We start from the raw sequence: 19,744 nt of genomic DNA, 5'->3' as shown, positions 1-19,744 counted from the left end.
GTGGATGCATTAGTAATAATCTTTCAAAACTCTTTAGATTCTGGAGTAGTTCCTGAGGATTGGCGGGTAGCAAACGTAACCCCACTTTTTAAGAAGGGAGGGAGAGAGAAAACGGGGAATTACAGACCAGTTAGTCTAACATCGGTAGTGGGGAAACTGCTAGAGTCAGTTATTAAAGATGGGATAGCAGCACATTTGGAAAGTGGTGAAATCATTGGACAAAGTCAGCATGGATTTACAAAAGGTAAATCATGTCTGACGAATCTTATAGAATTTTTCGAGGATGTAACTAGTAGCGTGGATAGGGGAGAACCAGTGGATGTGGTGTATCTGGACTTCCAGAAGGCTTTCGACAAGGTCCCACATAAGAGATTAGTTTACAAACTTAAAGCACACGGCATTGGGGGTTCAGTATTGATGTGGATAGAGAACTGGCTGGCAAACAGGAAGCAAAGAGTAGGAGTAAACGGGTCCTTTATCACAATGGCAGGCAGTGACTAGTGGGGTACCGCAAGGCTCAGTGCTGGGACCCCAGCTATTTACAATATATATTAATGATCTGGATGAGGGAATTGAAGGCAATATCTCCAAGTTTGCGGATGACACTACGCTGGGGGGCAGTGTTAGCTGTGAGGAGGATGCTAGGAGACTGCAAGGTGACTTGGATAGGCTGGGTGAGTGGGCAAATGTTTGGCAGATGCAGTATAATGTGGATAAATGTGAGGTTATCCATTTTGGTGGCAAAAACAGGAAAGCAGACTATTATCTAAATGGTGGCAGACTAGGAAAAGGGGAGATGCAGCGAGACCTGGGTGTCATGGTACACCAGTCATTGAAAGTGGGCATGCAGGTGCAGCAGGCAGTGAAGAAAGCGAATGGTATGTTAGCTTTCATAGCAAAAGGATTTGAGTATAGGAGCAGGGAGGTTCTACTGCAGTTGTACAGGGTCTTGGTGAGACCACACCTGGAGTATTGCGTACAGTTTTGGTCTCCAAATCTGAGGAAGGACATTATTGCCATAGAGGGAGTGCAGAGAAGGTTCACCAGACTGATTCCTGGGATGTCAGGACTGTCTTATGAAGAAAGACTGGATAGACTTGGTTTATACTCTCTAGAATTTAGGAGATTGAGAGGGGATCTTATAGAAACTTACAAAATTCTTAAGGGGTTGGACAGGCTAGATGCAGGAAGATTGCTCCCGATGTTGGGGAAGTCCAGGGCAAGGGGTCACAGCTTAAGGATAAGGGGGAAATCCTTTAAAACCGAGATGAGAAGAACTTTTTTCACACAGAGTGGTGAATCTCTGGAACTCCCTGCCACAGAGGGTAGTCGAGGCCAGTTCATTGGCTATATTTAAGAGGGAGTTAGATGTGGCCCTTGTGGCTAAGGGGATCAGAGGGTATGGAGAGAAGGCAGGTACGGGATACTGAGTGGATGATCAGCCATGATCATATTGAATGGCGGTGCAGGCTCGAAGGGCCGAATGGCCTACTCCTGCACCTAATTTCTATGTTTCTATGAGGATCTGAAAACCGGCCTGTTATCCCAGTTACCCACCCATCGTCTCGGGCTTGTGGACTTGATCGACATGACCCCAAACTCCTACAGGGAAATTTGAGCCTCCAAACCACTCGCCAGCCTTCACTAAGAACTGTATTTGTTATGCAATGGGCGCACGTCTCTGAAATCTCACCCGTCCCCGGCGGGCGACAGTAAAACTAGATCTACACTTCAGCGCTGAAGCCGGTTAACACCCACAGATCATTTTACATTCTCCGCTGCTGCTGCTGCTGCTGCTGCTTGTGAACAAAGCAAATCTGTTCGCAACTCCCCGAGAACAAAAGGAAACTCGAAACGCTACTGAATCGGATGTTGAATATATTGAACATTGCCTTAAGAGAATTCCGTAATTATGTTTTTATTGGAATGGCTTGGAATAATAATCTCCCCCGGAGAAGTATAAATGTCCCAGGTCCGGAGATTAACCCGTCCCTCGGGACCTAGAAGAATAATTGCTGGTGTTTAGTGCGCCTCCCCGTGATGATCATTGCAGATTAAGCTGATGACAATCAGTCTCTCCAGTCTGGAATGTCACCCGTGTCGATCTATCGCTGCACGGTCGCTCTCTGTTTCTGTTTGTCAAACGTCCTTCCAAGGTGCAGAAGCACTCGACACGGACACTTGATTTCGGTTTCGAATCAAACTCACAATTCCTGATTTTAACCACTGTGTTAAATAAAAGCAAGCTGAAGTTAAATCCATATTTTGGAGTTTAAAAGGAGGTGCCCTCGGCCACGGCGTGGTCACAGTGAGGCGCCGGGCAAACGGGTCCCCCTTTCCCACCAACGGATACAGCGGGATGTATTTATTTGACGAAAGGAATCTCCTACTTGCACTCGGGCGGGGATAACTGTGGAAGAAACTGACCCATTCCCCCTCCCGAAGATAGACACAAAATGCTGGAGTAACCCAGCGGGACAGGCAGCATCTCTAGATAGAAGGAATGGGTTACGTTTTGGGTCGAGACCCTTCTTCAGACTGGTGGTCGCTCTGAGTCTAAAGAAGGGTCTCGACGTCACCCATTCCTTCTATCCAGAGATGCTGCCTGTCCCGCTGAGTTACTCCAGCATTTTTGTGTCTATCTTCGGTGTAAACCAGCATTTGCAGTTCCTTCCTACACATCCTTCCTACGCCTGATCCCGGTCAGGTCGGGACCCTCGACACACAAGAGCCCTTCCCCTCCCGCTATCTTCCTGCCTCGACTATGAAATGCCCATGTTTTCCACTCCCACGTTTATTAACTACTTGTACAAACTAAACAACTGGAAATAAACACATTGCTTGCGCAAAAATCGAGAGCTTTATTTTTAATCTCCCCTGAATTTGCAACGATATTTTGCCTACCCCCGATGGAAGATATCGCTTCATTCAGCACCCTGGACAGCACAGAGCGTCGAGGGGGCGAGAACTCCGCCTCTGCCGCCTGATGGACTTGTCCAAGGACCGGTTGCTGCACGAAGCCGTCCAAGGCGAGGCCAATGGGAGCGGGGAAGGGGTGGGCGGTCCAGGTTGACTTGATTCAAACCGGAGATCCGCCTTGTCTTCAGAGGACAAGATCGGCAACTGGAGCCCAGGTGCGCCGGGGACTCTGCCTCAAGGTCTGCAGCAACGCTGCACACCGGACTGTCTGTTGCAATTGCCCAGAAAAAAAAGTTTATTTTATGTACTTTTTTAAAGGATTTTGTTTGGCGCTGGCTCCCGAGTTGTCTACAATCTCATTAGTTCGTCCGGCGCCACTCGAATGCAGCAAGTTGGAAGAGATGGACGATTTTATGTTGAACGCTATCGTGCAGTTTTACAACTCCAGCCAAAACTGCAGCCTGTGTGAGATGGATTTCCACGGAGACGGATCCCCTGCATTGAGAATAATCATCTCCATCACCTACTCGATGGTTTGCGCCGTCGGTCTTGTCGGGAACTTGCTGGTCTTTCTCCTGATGAAGGCGAAGCCAGGGCGCAGCAAATCCACCATGTGCGTCTTCATTCTCAACCTGGCGGTCACCGACTTTCAGTTCGTCATGACCCTGCCCTTCTGGGCGGTGGACACCGCTCTGGACTTCAGCTGGCCCTTCGGGGGTGCCATGTGTAAGATCATACAGTCAGTCACTGTCATGAACATGTACGCCGGCGTTTTCTTCCTGACGGCAATGGGCATTGCCCGCTACTGGTCGGTGTCGTCGGCTCTGAAGGCCAGGGGTAGCGGGCTGCCATGCTCGGTCAAGTGGATCAGTGCCCTCCTCTGGTCCGCCGCCGGCCTGGCCACGCTACCCACCGCAATCTTCTCCACTGTCAGCAACACTGCCGGCGTGAACCTCTGTCTGCTGGACTTCCCCGACGATGGCCAATACTGGCTCGCACTCTACCACATCCAGAAGCTCGTCCTGGCTTTTGTTCTGCCCATTGCCATTCTGTCGGTCTGTTATCTGCTCCTCCTCAGGTTCTTGAGACAACAACACATGGGCAACAAAAACACCAAGAGGAATTCGACAGTAACCAGGTCTATCACCATCGTTATGCTCGCCTTCTTCCTCTGCTGGCTACCCAACCACATCATCACATTCTGGGGCGTTTTGGTCAAGCTCAACGTGATACCTTGGGACAAGACCTACTACTCCATGCAGTCCTATGCTTTCCCCGTCACCGTGTGCTTGGCATACACAAACAGCTGCCTCAATCCAGTTCTCTACTGCTTAATGAGGAGAGAGTTCAGGAAATCTATGAAAGAGATCTTCTGGAAGATATCTACGCCGGCTTTGACGCACAAGGTCGCAATACGACCCTTCTCCGGCCCGGTAAATAACCGGGAACCCACGCACATGCAGGTCGGAGTGCATCTGAACATTATTGAGATCGCACATTACAGCCGAGACCGACTCTAACAGTCGATGTGAAAACGGTCCCTCCAACTGCACCACACAGCCAAACCCCAATTAACCGACTGTCTTGGGAGACTGCTGAGGGAAGGTATCGGGATTGTTGTGACGGCGAATAACAACTGGATAAATCCGATGTAGAATGACCATCTCGAAAGAAAAAGATCACTGCTATGAAAGCCCTTCACTTGAAAATGTGTGATTACATGCAGAAGCGCGATGGGTTTAGACTGATGTTGATCTCTTTACCTCTCATTTTAGAGACTGCAAAATCGAAGCTCCGTGCAATGTTTTAGAGGTTGCAATTTGTTCCTTAAACGAAGGCAACTTGTGATCATCAAATTCATTAGTTTAAGGGGTACGAGGGAATAACTGCATCGCTTTCACTCCACTTACTTAAGTCAAGGGGCGGAAGGGAGATCGGACCGCGTCACCCCGGGCAGCCCCGGGTCAGATGTCCATTGCTTGTGAATGTCATTGTGATGTGGGTGACCTTGCAATGTTTCTACCAGAGCCTCTCGACCCACACCGCCTTGGGTCGTTCCTATGTTGAGAAAATGAACCATGAAGAAATATAAAGTGTTATAAAGTGAATTGTTAATAAATAGACAAATTCACGCTGCAATTATATTGTATAGTGTTTATTTCTTTAAAACTTATGAAGTATTTCAATTTATATCATTAACATTTGATTTAATTCAATAATTGTTTCCATGGGACTTTAGAGTTTAAAATCGTGTAATAGTTTAAACGATAATCGCTGACTTGCCAGTAACATGACAACCCCGATTAGTATTTGGCAAACAGTTTTACAACTGTTTATTAAGCAAACAGTGTATTAATTGTTAAACATAATTAAGTGGAACATATTTCCCCCCTACTCTGGTGTACTATTGTAATTATTTAAAATGAAACTTCCGAAGCTGAGAATGATCTAGCAATTATTACGACTCACAATTTTGGCTCTGATGCGAAATCTAAGTTAAATTTTTATCATTGAACTTAGATTTGAAGCTGGGTGTTTATTTGATCCATTCTAAAAAATTACATCATAATAGATTATTTTTCTATCTAAATTTTATTTTCTAAAAATCTATTGAAGTGCTATGATCCCCCCCCCCCCCTCCTAAACCTATTAATCAAGTTTGCGGAAACAGGTAAGCAAGTTCCAAGCATACAATATACTTATAGAGGTACTTGATGGTCGACATGGATGTGATCAGAAGTTTGTGTCGCTGTGCTCTATTTGTATAATTATTAACAGTCCTGATGCTGGTCTCGACCCGAAACATCAGCTATCCCCTTGCCTACACAGATGCTGGTCTGAGGGTCCTCTAGCGGTGACAGATCGAACAACAGATAATCGTCTTTCTGCCTCACTTTAAAAACATGTTCTATACTTAACACTTAATATACTTAACACTTTAACATTTTGATAAAGTATTGCTGTGCCCCCCCTGTATTCTGAAAAGGTTGCAAATAAATGGAAAAGGTGTAAGGAAGATTTGCAAGAACCAAGCAAGAACTGGCAAGCTGTGACAATCAGGAGAAATGCCACACTTTGCGGCTCCTATTCCTGATGAAGAGAATGCTGTAGAGCGGAGGAAGAAGTGGTCCTTACAATTATATGGGAATTTGATTGAGTAATGTGGAAAAGTTCATGAAGGAAACCAAAACAATGAGCCATAAATATGAGGAGCTTGTTTCTGGATTGGAACTTTTCTTCAGGCTGGTGGAGCTAGAAAGAGGTGAGGAGAAGTGCTGGGACAACAGGTAGTGATAGGTGGATGCAGGTGACAAAGGATGAATTGGCAGGTGGGGGAAAGTCAGATGGAGATAGAAACCAAGGCTGGAGATGGAGGACAAATGGGTACAAATGGTGGAATCTGATAAGAAAGGAAGGTGGGAGTGTAATGTAGAAAGTACATGCTATTCCTCCCACTGGTTCTACATTTCACTCACATCTTCATTCCTTATCAGATTCCACCATTTGCACCACTTACTGTCAGCTACCACTCTACTAGTTGATCAGTCTGAAGAAGGATCATGACGCAACAAGTCGCCCGTCCATTTACTTCCACAGATGCTGCTTGGCTAGCTGACTTCCTCCAGTAGTTGGTTTTTCCTCAAGGTACCAGCATCTTCAGTCCCTTGTGTCTCCAATACAAGAATGTCACTAAGGAAGGAAGGAGGAAATCCAATCTTCTTGTTGCCATGTTATAGAATTGAGGCATTGGAGAGGGTGCAGAGAATGCTTGTTAGGATACAAAGGCATACAGATTAGGACTTCTTTCAGGAAAGAAGGATGAGGGCTGGTGTAAAAGAGTTTGCAATGTTGAAAAGTGTTTTGACAAAGTGGATTGAATAGCGAGAGTGTTTCCACTTGTGAGGGAGAGCATAACCAGAGTTCACCAATATCAATTAGTCCCCGAGAATTTCAATAGGAAATTCAGAAGAGTGTGCAGAATGTAAATCAATTAACAAAAATGAAAATATATAAATATAAATAAAAAACTGCAGATGCTGGAAACTTGAAATAAAAATCAGACAGTATCTGGTAAAAGTGGGATCGGATTCATAATCTGAATCAGACAGAGGCTTATCAGATTCCACAATTTGAACCCAATTGACTTCTCCACCTCCAGTAAAAGTGAAACAGTTAACATTTCAGATCTGTGACCCTTCATGAGAAGAGTGGAACTGGGATGACGAATGTGGAACCCTCTCCTACAGGGCGTGGCTGAAGTTAATATTACAGATATATTGAACGGGGAGCTTGAGAAGTAGATGAGGGAGAGGGACTAGAGGATCACCTACTAGTTTTATATGAGGACTAGACCAAGTGCAGACCCGTTGGGTCTGTTTCCCCAACGGCGTTTTGCGGGGGGGGGGAGGGGGGGCTGCGGCATCAAACTCACATTAACCACCCCCCAAACACACAGGTGGGGGGAGGGGGGATGTGAAGAGGGGAGGGAGGGGAGAGGAGGTGGAGGAAACGGGACAGATTTGGGAGGGAAAGGAGAGCGGGGTAGGGGGTGAGAGAGGGGGATGGGGAGAGAGATGTGGGGGAGGGGGAGGATGGGGAGGTAGGGTAGGAGGGAGGGAGGGGGAGAGGGTTGGGGGAGAGAGGGGAAAGAGTGGGGAGGGAGAGTGAAGGGGGAGAGGTGGAAGAGTGGGGAGGGAGGTGGAGAGGGGTAGGGGGAGTGATGGAAGAGGGACAGAGGGGTAGGAGGAAGGGGGCGGGTGGAGAGAGGGAAGGGGTGGCGTAGAGAGGGAAGGGGGGTGGGGGAGAGAGGGATGGGTGGGAGAGGGAGAGGGGTGCAGAGAGTGAAACATAGAACCATTGAAATCAAGTGCAGGAGTAGGCCATTCGGCTCTTCGAGCCTGCACCATCATTCAATATGATCGTGGCTGATCATCCAACTCAGTATCCTGTACCTGCCTTCTCTCCATACCCCCTGATCCCTTTAGCCACAAGGGCCACATCTAACTCCCTCTTAAATACAGCCAATGAACAGGCCTCAACTACCTTCTGTGCCAGTGAATTCCAGAGATTCACCACTCTCTGTGTGAAAAATGTTTTTCTCATCTCGGTCCTAAAAGATTTACCCCTTATCCTTAAACTGTGACCCCTTGTTCTGGACTTCCCCAACATCTGGAACAATCTTCCTGCATCTAGCCTGTCCAACCCCTTAAGAATTTTAGACGTTTCTATAAGATACCCCCTCAATCTTCTAAAATCTAGCGAGTACAAGGCGAGTCTATCCAGTCTTTCTTCGTATGAAAGTCCTGACATCCCAGAAATCAGTCTGGTGAACCTTCTCTGTACTCCCTCTCTATGGCAATGATGTCTTTGAGCATTGGGCATTGTGACATCACACGATGGAATGTTCACCATGGGCTGGGGCTCCTGGGACGACAGATGGCACAATGGGCTAAGTGTTCGGCTGGCAACTGGAAGGTAGCCGGTTCGAATCCCGCTTGGAGTGCATACTGTCGTTGTGTCCTTGGGCAAGACACTTCACCCACCTTAGCCCGTGTGTGAATGTGTGTGAATGTGTGTGAGTGATTGGTGGTGGTCGGAGGGGCCGTAGGCGCAGATTGGCAGCCACGCTTCCGTCAGTCTGCCCCAGGGCAGCTGTGGCTACAGAAGTAGCTTACCACCACCGAGTGTGACTGAGGAGTGAATGAATAATGCGATGTAAAGCGCCTTGAGTATTAGAAAGGCGCTATATAAATCCCATCCATTATTATTATTATTATTATGTAAATGAATCCATTCCGATTGGACATATGTGAACATTGGGCATTGTGACATCACACGATGGAACGTTCAGCAGGGGCTGGGGCTGGTGCTGATTCTATGGGTGAGAAGCCAGTTTAGTTTTGAAATATTGGGGGGGGGGGGAAGATTTGATTATAAACGTGTACTTAAACACGACGAAATGTAATGAGGTGCAGATACTTAGAAAGAAAAATGAAATCTCTACCGAAATGGAAAAGATGTCGGCGATTCTGCGTCTGGTTTCGGAGTTGCAGGGAATCAAAGGAAGAAATGCGGCCGGAAGCCGTACATGTAAATGGATCCATTCCGATTGGACGTCTGCGAGCATCGGGCATTGCGATTGGACATCTGCGAGCATCGGGCATTGTGACATCGCACGGCGGGAATGAATCGAAAGGCAGAAAGGGCTTGGGACGCCAGCCGGACGGATGGGGCGAGAGTTTTATATATTAACTAGACCAAGTGCAGACCCATTGGGTCTGTTTCCCCAACGGCGTTTTGCAGGGGGGGGGGGGGAGGGGGGAGGGGGGACTGCGGCATCAAACTCACATTAACTACCCCCCAAACACACAGGTGGGGGGAGGGGGGATGTGAAGAGGGGAGGGAGGGGAGAGGAGGTGGAGGAAACGGGACAGATTTGGGAGGGAAAGGAGAGCGGGGTAGGGGGTGAGAGAGGGGGATGGGGAGAGAGATGTGGGGGAGGGGGAGGATGGGGAGGTAGGGTAGGAGGGAGGGAGGGGGAGAGGGTTGGGGGAGAGAGGGGAAAGAGTGGGGAGGGAGAGTGGAGGGGGAAGGGGGAGAGGTGGAAGAGTGGGGAGGGAGGTGGAGAGGGGTAGGGGGAGTGATGGAAGAGGGACAGAGGGGTAGGAGGAAGGGGGCGGGTGGAGAGAGGGAAGGGGTGGCGTAGAGAGGGAAGGGGGAGAGAGGGATGGGTGGGAGAGGGAGAGGGGTGCAGAGAGTGAAACATAGAACCATTGAAATCAAGTGCAGGAGTAGGCCATTCGGCTCTTCGAGCCTGCACCATCATTCAATATGATCGTGGCTGATCATCCAACTCAGTATCCTGTACCTGCCTTCTCTCCATACCCCCTGATCCCTTTAGCCACAAGGGCCACATCTAACTCCCTCTTAAATACAGCCAATGAACAGGCCTCAACTACCTTCTGTGCCAGTGAATTCCAGAGATTCACCACTCTCTGTGTGAAAAATGTTTTTCTCATCTCGGTCCTAAAAGATTTACCCCTTATCCTTAAACTGTGACCCCTTGTTCTGGACTTCCCCAACATCTGGAACAATCTTCCTGCATCTAGCCTGTCCAACCCCTTAAGAATTTTGTACGTTTCTATAAGGTACCCCCTCAATCTTCTAAATTCTAGCATGTACAAGCCGAGTCTATCCAGTCTTTCGTCATATGAAAGTCCTGACATCCCAGGAATCAGTCTGGTGAACCTTCTCTGTACTCCCTCTATGGCAACAATGTATTTGAACATTAGGCATTGTGACATCACACAATGGAACGTTCACCAAGTGCTTGTGCTCCTGCAAAGGCATATGTAAATGAATCCATTCCGATTGGACATCTGTGAGCATCGGGCATTGTGACATCACACGATGGAACGTTCACCAGGGGCTGGGGCTGGTGCTGCTTCTATGGGTGAGAAGCCAATTTATTTTTGAAATATTGGGGGGGGGGGGGGAGAAGGATTTGATTAAAAACGTGCACTTAAACACGACGAAATGTAATGAGGAGTGGATACTTAGAAAGAAAAGTGAAATCTCTACCGAAATGGAAAAGATGTCGGCGATTCTGCTTTCCTCCTTATCCTTAAACTTTGACCCCTTGTTCTGGTCTTCCCCAACATCCGGAACAATCTTTCTGCATCTAGCCCGTCCAACCCCTTAAGAATTTTATACGTTTCTATAAGATACGGCCTTAATCATCTAAAATCTAGCGAGTACAAGGCGAGTCTTCCACTCTCTCTTCATATGAAAATCCTAACATCCCAGCAATCAGTCTGGTGAACCTTCTCTGTACTCCCTCTCTATGGCAACAATGCCTTTGAGCATTGGGCATTGTGACATCACACGATGGAACGTTCACCATTGGCTGGGGCTCCTGCAAAGGCATATGTAAATGAATCCATTCCGATTGGACATATGTGAGCATTGGGCATTGTGACATCACACGATGGAACGTTCACCAGGGGCTGGGGCTGGTGCTGATTCTATGGGTGAGAAGCCAATTTAGTTTTGAAATATTGGGGGGGGGGGGGGGTGGGGGAGAAGGATTTGATTAAAAATGTGCACTTAAACACGACGAAATGTAATGAGGTGTGGATACTTAGAAAGAAAAGTGAAATCTCTACCGAAATGGAAAAGATGTCGGCGATTCTGCGTCTGGTTTCGGAGTTAACATAGAAACATAGAAACATAGAAATTAGGTGCAGGAGTAGGCCATTCGGCCCTTCGAGCCTGCACCGCCATTCAATATGATCATGGCTGATCATCCAACTCAGTATCCCATACCTGCCTTCTCTCCATACCCCCTGATCCCTTTAGCCACAAGGGCCACATCTAATTCCCTCCTAAATATAGCCAATGAACTGGCCTCGACTACCCTCTGTGGCAGAGAAATCCAGAGATTCACCACTCTCTGTGCGAAAAATGTTTTTCTCATCTCGGTCCTAAAAGATTTACCCCTTATCCTTAAACTGTGACCCCTTGTTCTGGACTTCCCCAACATCTGGAACAATCTTCCTGCATCTAGCCTGTCCAACCCCTTAAGAATTTTGTACGTTTCTATAAGGTACCCCCTCAATCTTCTAAAAATCTAGCGAGTACAAGGCGAGTCTATCCAGTCTTTCTTCATATGAAAGTCCTGACATCCAGGGAAGGGGGGTGGGGGAGAGAGTGATGGGTGGGAGAGGGAGAGGGGTGTTGAGAGGGAAACATAGAAATTAAGTGCAGGAGTAGGCCATTCGGCCCTTCGAGCCTGCACCACCATTCAATATGATCATGGCTGATCATCCAACTCAGTATCCTGTACCTGCCATCTCTCCATACCCCCTGATCCCTTTAGCCACAGGGGCCACATCTAACTCCCTCTTAAATACAGCCAATGAACAGGCCTCAACTTCCTTCTGTGCCAGTGAATTCCAGAGATTCACCACTCTCTGTGTGAAAAAAGTTCTTCTCATCTCGGTTTCAAAGGATTTCCCCCTTATCCTTAAGCTGTGACACCTTGTCCTGGACTTCCCCAACATCAGGAGCAATCTTCCTGCATCTAGCCTGTCCAACCCCTTAAGAATTTTATAAGTTTCTATAAGATCCCCTCTCAATCTCCTAAATTCTAGAGAGTATAAACCAAGTCTATCCAGTCTTTCTTCATAAGACAATCCTGACATCCCAGGAATCAGTCTGGTGAAACTTCTCTGCACTCCCTCTATGGCAATAATGTCCTTCCTCAGATTTGGAGACCAAAACTGTACGCAATACTCCAGGTGTGGTCTCACCAAGACCCTGTACAACTGCAGTAGAACCTCCCTGCTCCTATACTCAAATCCTTTTGCTATGAAAGCTAACATACCATTTGCTTTCTTCACTGCCTGCTGCAGCTGCATGCCTACTTTCAATGACTGGTGTACCAAGACACCCAGGTCTCGCTGCATCTCCCCTTTTCCTAGTCGGCCACCATTTAGATAATAGTCTGCTTTCCTATTTTTGCCACCAAAATGGATAACCTCACATTTATCCACATTATACTGCATCTGCCAAACATTTGCCCACTCACCCAGCCTATCCAAGTCACCTTGCAGTCTCCGAGCATCCTCCTCACAGCTAACACTGCCCCCCAGCTTAGTGTCATCCGCAAACTTGGAGATATTGCCTTCAATTCCCTCATCCAGATCATTAATATATATTGTAAATAGCTGGGGTCCCAGCACTGAGCGTTGCGGTACCCCACTAGTCACTGCCTGCCATTGTGAAAAGGACCCGTTTACTCCTACTCTTTGCTTCCTGTTTGCCAGCCAGTTCTCTATCCACGAGTTGCAGGGAATCAAAGGAAGAAATGCGGCCGGAAGCCGTACATGTAAATGGATCCATTCCGATTGGACGTCTGCGAGCGTCGGGCATTGTGATTGGACATCTGCGAGCATCGGGCATTGTGACATCGCACGGCGGGAACGAATCGAAAGGCAGAAAGGGATCCGGACGCCAGCCGGACGGATGGGACGAGAGTTTTATATATTAACTAGACCAAGTGCAGACCCGTTGGGTCTGTTTCCCCAACGGCGTTTGCGGGGGGGGGGGGGGGGGGGTGAGAAGAGGGGAGGGAGGGGAGAGGAGGAGGAGGAAATGGGATAGATTTGGGAGGGAAAGGAGAGCGGGGTAGGGGGTGAGAGATGGGGAGAGAGATATGGGGGAGGGGGGATGGGGAAGATGGGGAGGAGGGAGGGGGAGGGGTGGGGGAGAGAGGGGAAAGAGTGGGGACTGAGAGTGGAGGGGAAGGGGGAGAGAAGTGGAAGAGTGGGGAGGGAGGAGGAGAGGGGTAGGGGGAGTGATGGAAGAGGGACAGAGGGATAGAGGGAAGGGGGTGGGGGGGGACAGGGAAGGGGTGGGGTAGAGGGGGTTGGGGAGAGAGGGATTGGAGAGGGCGAGGGGTGAGGAGAGGGAGAGGGGGAGGAGAGAAGGGGGAGACAAGTGGAAGAGTGGGGAGGGAGGGAGGGGTAGAGGGGTAGCGGGAGTGGAGGAAGAGAGACGGGGGAGTGGTGGAAGAGGGACAGAGGGGTAGGGGAAGGGGTGGGGGAGAGAGTGGAAGGGAGGGGAAGAGAGAGGGGTGGGGTTGGGAGAGGCGTGGGGTAAGGGGATAGAAGTGGAAGAGTGGGGAGGGAGGGGTAGGGGGAGTGGTGAAAGAGGGACAGAGGGGTAGGGGGAAGGGGGTGGTGGCAGAGAGGGAAGGGGGGTGGGGGATAGAGGGATGGGTGGGAGAGGGAGAGGGGTGCAGAGAGGGAAACATAGAACCAGTGAAATTAAGTGCAGGAGTAGGCCATTCGGCCCTTAGAGCCTGCACCACCATTCAATATGATCGTGGCTGATCATTCAACTCAGTATCCTGTACCTGCCTTCTCTCCATACCCCCTGATCCCTTTAGCCACAAGGGCCACATCTAACTCCCTCTTAAATATAGCCAATGAACTGACCTCAAATACCTTCTGTGGCAGAGAATTCCAGAGATTCACCACTCTATGTGTGAAAAATGTTTTTCTCATCTCGGTCCTAAAGGATTTCCCCCTTATCCTTAAACTGTGACCCCTTGTTCTGGACTTCCCCAACATCCGGAGGGAGGGGGAGAGTGGGATGGGAAGGGAGAGTGTTGGGGGGGGAGGGGGGGAGAGAAGTGGAAGAGTGGGGAGGGAGGAAGGGAGGGGGAGAGGGGTAGCAGGAGTGGTGGAAGAGGGACAGGGGGAGTGGTGGAAGAGGGACTGAGGGGAAGGGGAAGGGGTGGGGGAGAGAGGGGAAGGGAGGGGGAGACAGGGGTGGAGGAGGGAGAGGAGGGAGAGGGGCAGGGTAAGGGGAGAGAAGTGGGAGAGGGAGGGGTAGGGGGAGTGGTGGAAGAGGGACAGAGGGGAAGGGGCGGGGGAGAGAGGGAAGGGGTTGGGGTAGAGAGGGAAGGGGTGGGGGAGAGAGGGATGGAAGAGGGGTGAGGAGAGGGAGAGGGGGAGGAGAGAAGGGGGAGAGAAGTGGAAGAGTGGGGAGGGAGGGAGGGAGGGGTAGCGGGAGTGGTGGAAGAGGGACGGGGGAGTGGTGGAAGAGGGACAGAAGGGTAGGGGAAGGGGTGGGACAGGGAGGGGAAGAGAGAGGGGTGAGGGAGGGAGAGGGGTGGTGTAAGGGGAGAGAAGTGGTAGAGTGGGGAGGGAGGGGTAGAGGGAGTGGTGGAAGAGGGACAGAGGGGTAGGGGAAGGGGGCGGGGGGAGAGAGGGAAGGGGGTGGGGTATAGAGGGAAGGGGGTGGGGTAGAGAGGGAAGGGGGGTGGGGGAGAGAGTGATGGGTGGGAGAGGGAGAGGGGTGTTGAGAGGGAAACATAGAAATTAAGTGCAGGAGTAGGCCATTTGGCCCTTCGAGCCTGCACCACCATTCAATATGATCATGGCTGATCATCCAACTCAGTATCCTGTACCTGCCATCTCTCCATACCCCCTGATCCCTTTAGCCACAGGGGCCACATCTAACTCCCTCTTAAATACAGCCAATGAACAGGCCTCAACTTCCTTCTGTGCCAGTGAATTCCAGAGATTCACCACTCTCTGTGTGAAAAATGTTTTTCTCATCTCGGTCCTAAAAGATTTACCCCTTATCCTTAAACTGTGACCCCTTGTTCTGGACTTCCCCAACATCTGGAACAATCTTCCTGCATCTAGCCTGTCCAACCCCTTAAGAATTTTGTAAGTTTCTATAAGATACCCCCTCAATCTTCTAAAAATCTAGCGAGTACAAGGCGAGTCTATCCAGTCTTTCTTCATATGAAAGTCCTGACATTCCAGGAATCAGTCTGGTGAACCTTCTCTGTACTCCCTCTATGGCAACAATGTCAGAGCATTGGGCATTGTGACATCACACGATGGAACGTTCACCAGGTGCTGGGGCTCCTGCAAAGGCATATGTAAATGTATCCATTCCGATTGGACATCTGTGAGCATCGGGCATTGTGACATCACACGATGGAATGTTCAGCAGGGGCTGGGGCTGGTGCTGCTTCTATGGGTGAGAAGCCAGTTTATTTTTGAAATATTGGGGGGGGGGGGGGGGGGGGGAGGAAGGATTTGATTAAAAACGTGTACTTAAACATGACGAAATGTAATGAGGAGCGGATACTTAGAAAGAAAAGTGAAATCTCTACTGAAATGGAAAAGATGTCGGCGATTCTGCGTTTGGTTTCGGAGTTGCAGTGAATCAAAGGAAGAAATGCAGTCGGAAGCCGTACATGTAAATGGCTCCGTTTCGATTGGACATCTGCGAGTATTGGGCATTGTGATTGGACATCACACTCACATTAACCACCCCCCAAACACACAGGTTGGGGGAGGGGGGTGAGAAGAGGGGAGGGATGGGAGAGGAGGAGGAGGAAACGGGTCAGATTTGGGAGAGAAAGGAGAGCGGGGTAGGGGGTGAGAGAGGGGGATGGGGAGAGAGATGTGAGGGAGGGGGGGGGATGGGGAGGAGGGAGGGAGGGCGAGAGGGGTGGGGGGAGAGTGGGGAAAGTGTGGGGAAGGGGGGAGAGAAGTGGAAGAGTGGGGAGGGGGGAGGAGGGGGAGAGGGGTAGGGTCTGTGTGAAAAATGTTTTTCTCATCCCGGTCCTAAAAGATTTACCCCTTATCCTTAAACTGTGACCCCTTGTTCTGGACTTCCCCAACATCTGAAACAATCTTCCTGCATCTAGCCTGTCCAACCCCTTAAGAATTTTGTAAGTTTCTATAAGATACCCCCTCAATCTTCTAAAATCTTGCGAGTACAAACCGAGTCTGGGGCTGATTCTATGGGTGAGATGCCAGTTTTTAAAAAAATATTTGGTGGGGGGGGGGGGGGGGGGGGGGATTTGATTAAAAATGTGTACATAAACACGTTGAAATGTAATCAGGAGTTTCTATAAGATCCCCCCCAATCTTCTAAAATCTAGCGAGTACAAGCCGAGTCTATCCAGTCTTTATTCAAATGAAAGTCCTGACATCCCAGGAATCAGTCTGGTGAACCTCCTCTGTACTCCCTCTATGGCAACAATGTATTTGAACATTGGGCATTGTGACATCACACAATGGAACGTTCACCAAGTGCTTGTGCTCCTGCAAAGGCATATGTAAATGTATCCATTCCGATTGGACATCTGTGAGCATCGGGCATTGTGACATCACACGATGGAACGTTCACCAGGGGCTGGGGCTGGTGCTGCTTCTATGGGTGAGAAGCCAGTTTAGTTTTGAAATATTGGGGGGGGGGGGGGGGGAAGGATTTGATTAAAAACGTGTACTTAAACATGACGAAATGTAATGAGGAGCGGATACTTAGAAAGAAAAGTGAAATCTCTACCGAAATGGAAAAGATGTCGGCGATTCTGCGTCTGGTTTCGGAGTTGCTGGGAATCAAAGGAAGAAATGCGGCCGGAAGCAGTACATGTAAATGGATCCATTCCGATTGGTCGTCTGCGAGCGTCAGGCATTGCGATTGGACATCTGCGAGCATCGGGCATTGTGACATCGCACGGCGGGAACGAATCGAAAGGACATTATTGCCATAGAGGGAGTGCAGAGAAGGTTCACCAGGCTGATTCCTGGGATGTCAGGACTGTCTTATGAAGAAAGACTGGATAGACTTGGTTTATACTCTCTAGAATTTAGGAGATTGAGAGGGGATCTTATAGAAACTTACAAAATTCTTATGGGTTTGGACAGGCTAGATGCAGGAAGATTGCTCCCGATGTTGGGGAAGTCCAGGACAAGGGGTCACAGCTTAAGGATAAGGGGGAAATCCTTTAAAACCGAGATGAGAAGAACTTTTTTCACACAGAGAGTGGTGAATCTCTGGAACTCCCTGCCACAGAGGGTAGTCGAGGCCTGTTCATTGGCTATATTTAAGAGGGAGTTAGATGTGGCCCTTGTGGCTAAGGGGATCAGAGGGTATGGAGAGAAGGCAGGTACGGGATACTGAGTTGGATGATCAGCCATGATCATATTGAATGGCGGTGCAGGCTCGAAGGGCCGAATGGCCTACTCCTGCACCTAATTTCTATGTTTCTTTGTTTCTATGAAAGGCAGAAAGGGATCCGGACGCCAGCCGGACGGATGGGGCGAGAGTTTTATATGATAGAAGATAGATAGATAGATAGATAGATAGATAGATAGATAGATAGATAGATAGATAGATAGATAGATAGATAGATAGATAGATAGATAGATAGATAGATAGATAGATAGATAGATAGATAGATAGATAGATAGATAGATAGATAGATAGATAGATAGATAGATAGATAGATAGATAGATAGATAGATAGATAGATAGATAGATAGATGACAGGGGACAGACTCCTGACCGACATACATTACAAACCCACTGACTCACATGGCTATCTGGACTACACGTCTTCCCACCCTGCCCCCTGTAAAGACTCCATCCCCCACTCCCAATTCCTCCGCCTACGCCGCATCTGTTCCCAGGATGAGACATTCCATACCAGGGCATCGGAAATGTCCTCGTTCTTCAGGGAACGGGGATTCCCCTCCGCCACCATAGATGAGGCTCACACCAGGATCTCATCCATACCCCGTAACACTGCTCTCTCTCCCCATCCCCGCACTCGCAACAAGGGCAGAGTCCCTCTGGTCCTCACCTTTCACCCCACCAGCCGGCAAATACAACACATAATCCTCCGCCATTTCCGCCACCTCCAACGTGACCCCACCACTCGCCACATCTTCCCATCTCCCCCCATGTCTGCCTTCCGCAAAGACCGCTCCCTCCGCAACTCCCTCGTCAATTCTTCCCTTCCCTCCCGCACCACCCCCTCCCCGGGCACTTTCCGTTGCAACCGCAAGAAATGCAACACCTGTCCCTTCACCTCCCCCCTCGACTCCATTCCAGGACCCAAGCAGTCGTTCCAGGTGCGACAAAGGTTCACCTGTATCTCCTCCAACCTCATCTACTGCATCCGCTGCTCTAGATGTCAGCTGATTTACATCGGTGAGACCAAGCATAGGTTGGGCGATCGTTTCGCCGAACACCTCCGCTCAGTCCGCAATAACCTACCTGAACTCCCGGTGGCTCAGCACTTCAACTCCCCCTCCCATTCCCAATCCGACCTCTCTGTCCTGGGTCTCCTCCATTGCCAGAGTGAGCAACAGCGGAAATTGGAGGAACAGCACCTCATATTCCGTCTGGGGACCTTGCGTCCGTATGGCATTAACATTGAATTCTCCCAATTTTGCTAGCCCTTGCTGTCTCCTCCCCTTCCTTAACCCTCTAGCTGTCTCCTCCCACCCTCCCATCCGCCCGCCCTCGGGCTCCTCCTCCACCTCCCCTTTTCCTTCTTTCTCCCCCCCCCACCCGCCATCAGTCTGAAGAAGGGTTTCGGCCCGAAACGTCGCCTATTTCCTTCGCTCCATAGATGCTGCTGCACCCGCTGAGTTTCCCCAGCAATTTTGTGTACCTTAGATAGATAGATAGATAGATAGATAGATAGATAGATAGATAGATAGATAGATAGATAGATAGATAGATAGATAGATAGATAGATAGATAGATAGATAGATAGATAGATAGATAGATAGATAGATAGATAGATAGATAGATGTGATGAGGCTCATGTGAAACATTAACGTTGCCACGGACTGGTTGGGTCAAATGGTGTACCTCATGCCACATTTGTTTTGCAGTGGTTTGTAAATCTAGCAGAAAATTTGGGAGAAACACCTTTAGGCAGAGTGGTGAGAATGTAAGATTCACTCCCTTGGGGAGATGTTGAGATGAATCCCATGGGTGCATTTAAGTGGGAACTACATATGTGCATTATGGGGAAACATTATGGGCAGTATAATGGTGTTGCTGGTAGAGTCACTGCCACACAGCGCTAGAGACTAGGGTTCAAACCTGACCTCAAGCATTATTTGTGTGGAGTTTGTAGATTCTCCCTGTGACCATTGGGTTGTCCTAGACACCACGGACATGTGGGTCAGTATGTTAATTAGCCAGTATGTATTTCTTCCAGAATGTAGGTGAAAGATGTGAGAATCTCAGCATTCTGACCTCAGTTAATAACAATGTGGGAAGATTAAAATTGGATTTTGCATAGAATTAATGCTAATGATCGGAATGGCTTCAGCGAGCCAAAGGGCTTGTTCTGCACTGTGTCTCTATATTGTGTCTCTACACACTCTACAAGGATGGAAGGGTGGGCCAGAGCAAGTCTGCTTGTGAAAACAAAGCATAGATGCTGGGAAATATTCAGCAGGTCATGCAACATCCATAAACAGAGTCA

The 19,744-nt window shown here is 49.0% G+C and overlaps 1 protein-coding gene across 1 annotated transcript; it reads left to right on the top strand.

Annotated features, from left to right (window-relative positions):
- The first annotated feature begins 3,147 nt into the window (after positions 1-3,147).
- Positions 3,148-4,990, top strand: LOC116991634 (relaxin-3 receptor 1-like). Its single transcript, XM_033050395.1, has one exon. The coding sequence runs from the start codon at positions 3,222-3,224 to the stop codon at positions 4,437-4,439; it is 1,218 nt and encodes a 405-aa protein (XP_032906286.1). The 5' UTR covers positions 3,148-3,221; the 3' UTR covers positions 4,440-4,990.
- The last annotated feature ends 14,754 nt before the right edge of the window (positions 4,991-19,744 follow it).

This window comes from Amblyraja radiata, chromosome 34, assembly GCF_010909765.2.
Source record: "Amblyraja radiata isolate CabotCenter1 chromosome 34, sAmbRad1.1.pri, whole genome shotgun sequence".
Classification (NCBI taxonomy): domain Eukaryota; kingdom Metazoa; phylum Chordata; class Chondrichthyes; order Rajiformes; family Rajidae; genus Amblyraja; species Amblyraja radiata.
The sequence above is the reverse complement of the archived record's forward strand: the minus strand, read 5'-3'. Positions and strand labels throughout refer to the sequence as shown.

Excerpts from the sequence above, each read along its gene's own strand:
- LOC116991634 (XM_033050395.1), top strand. The coding sequence starts at position 3,222 with ATGTACTTTTTTAAAGGATTTTGTTTGGCGCTGGCTCCCGAGTTGTCT.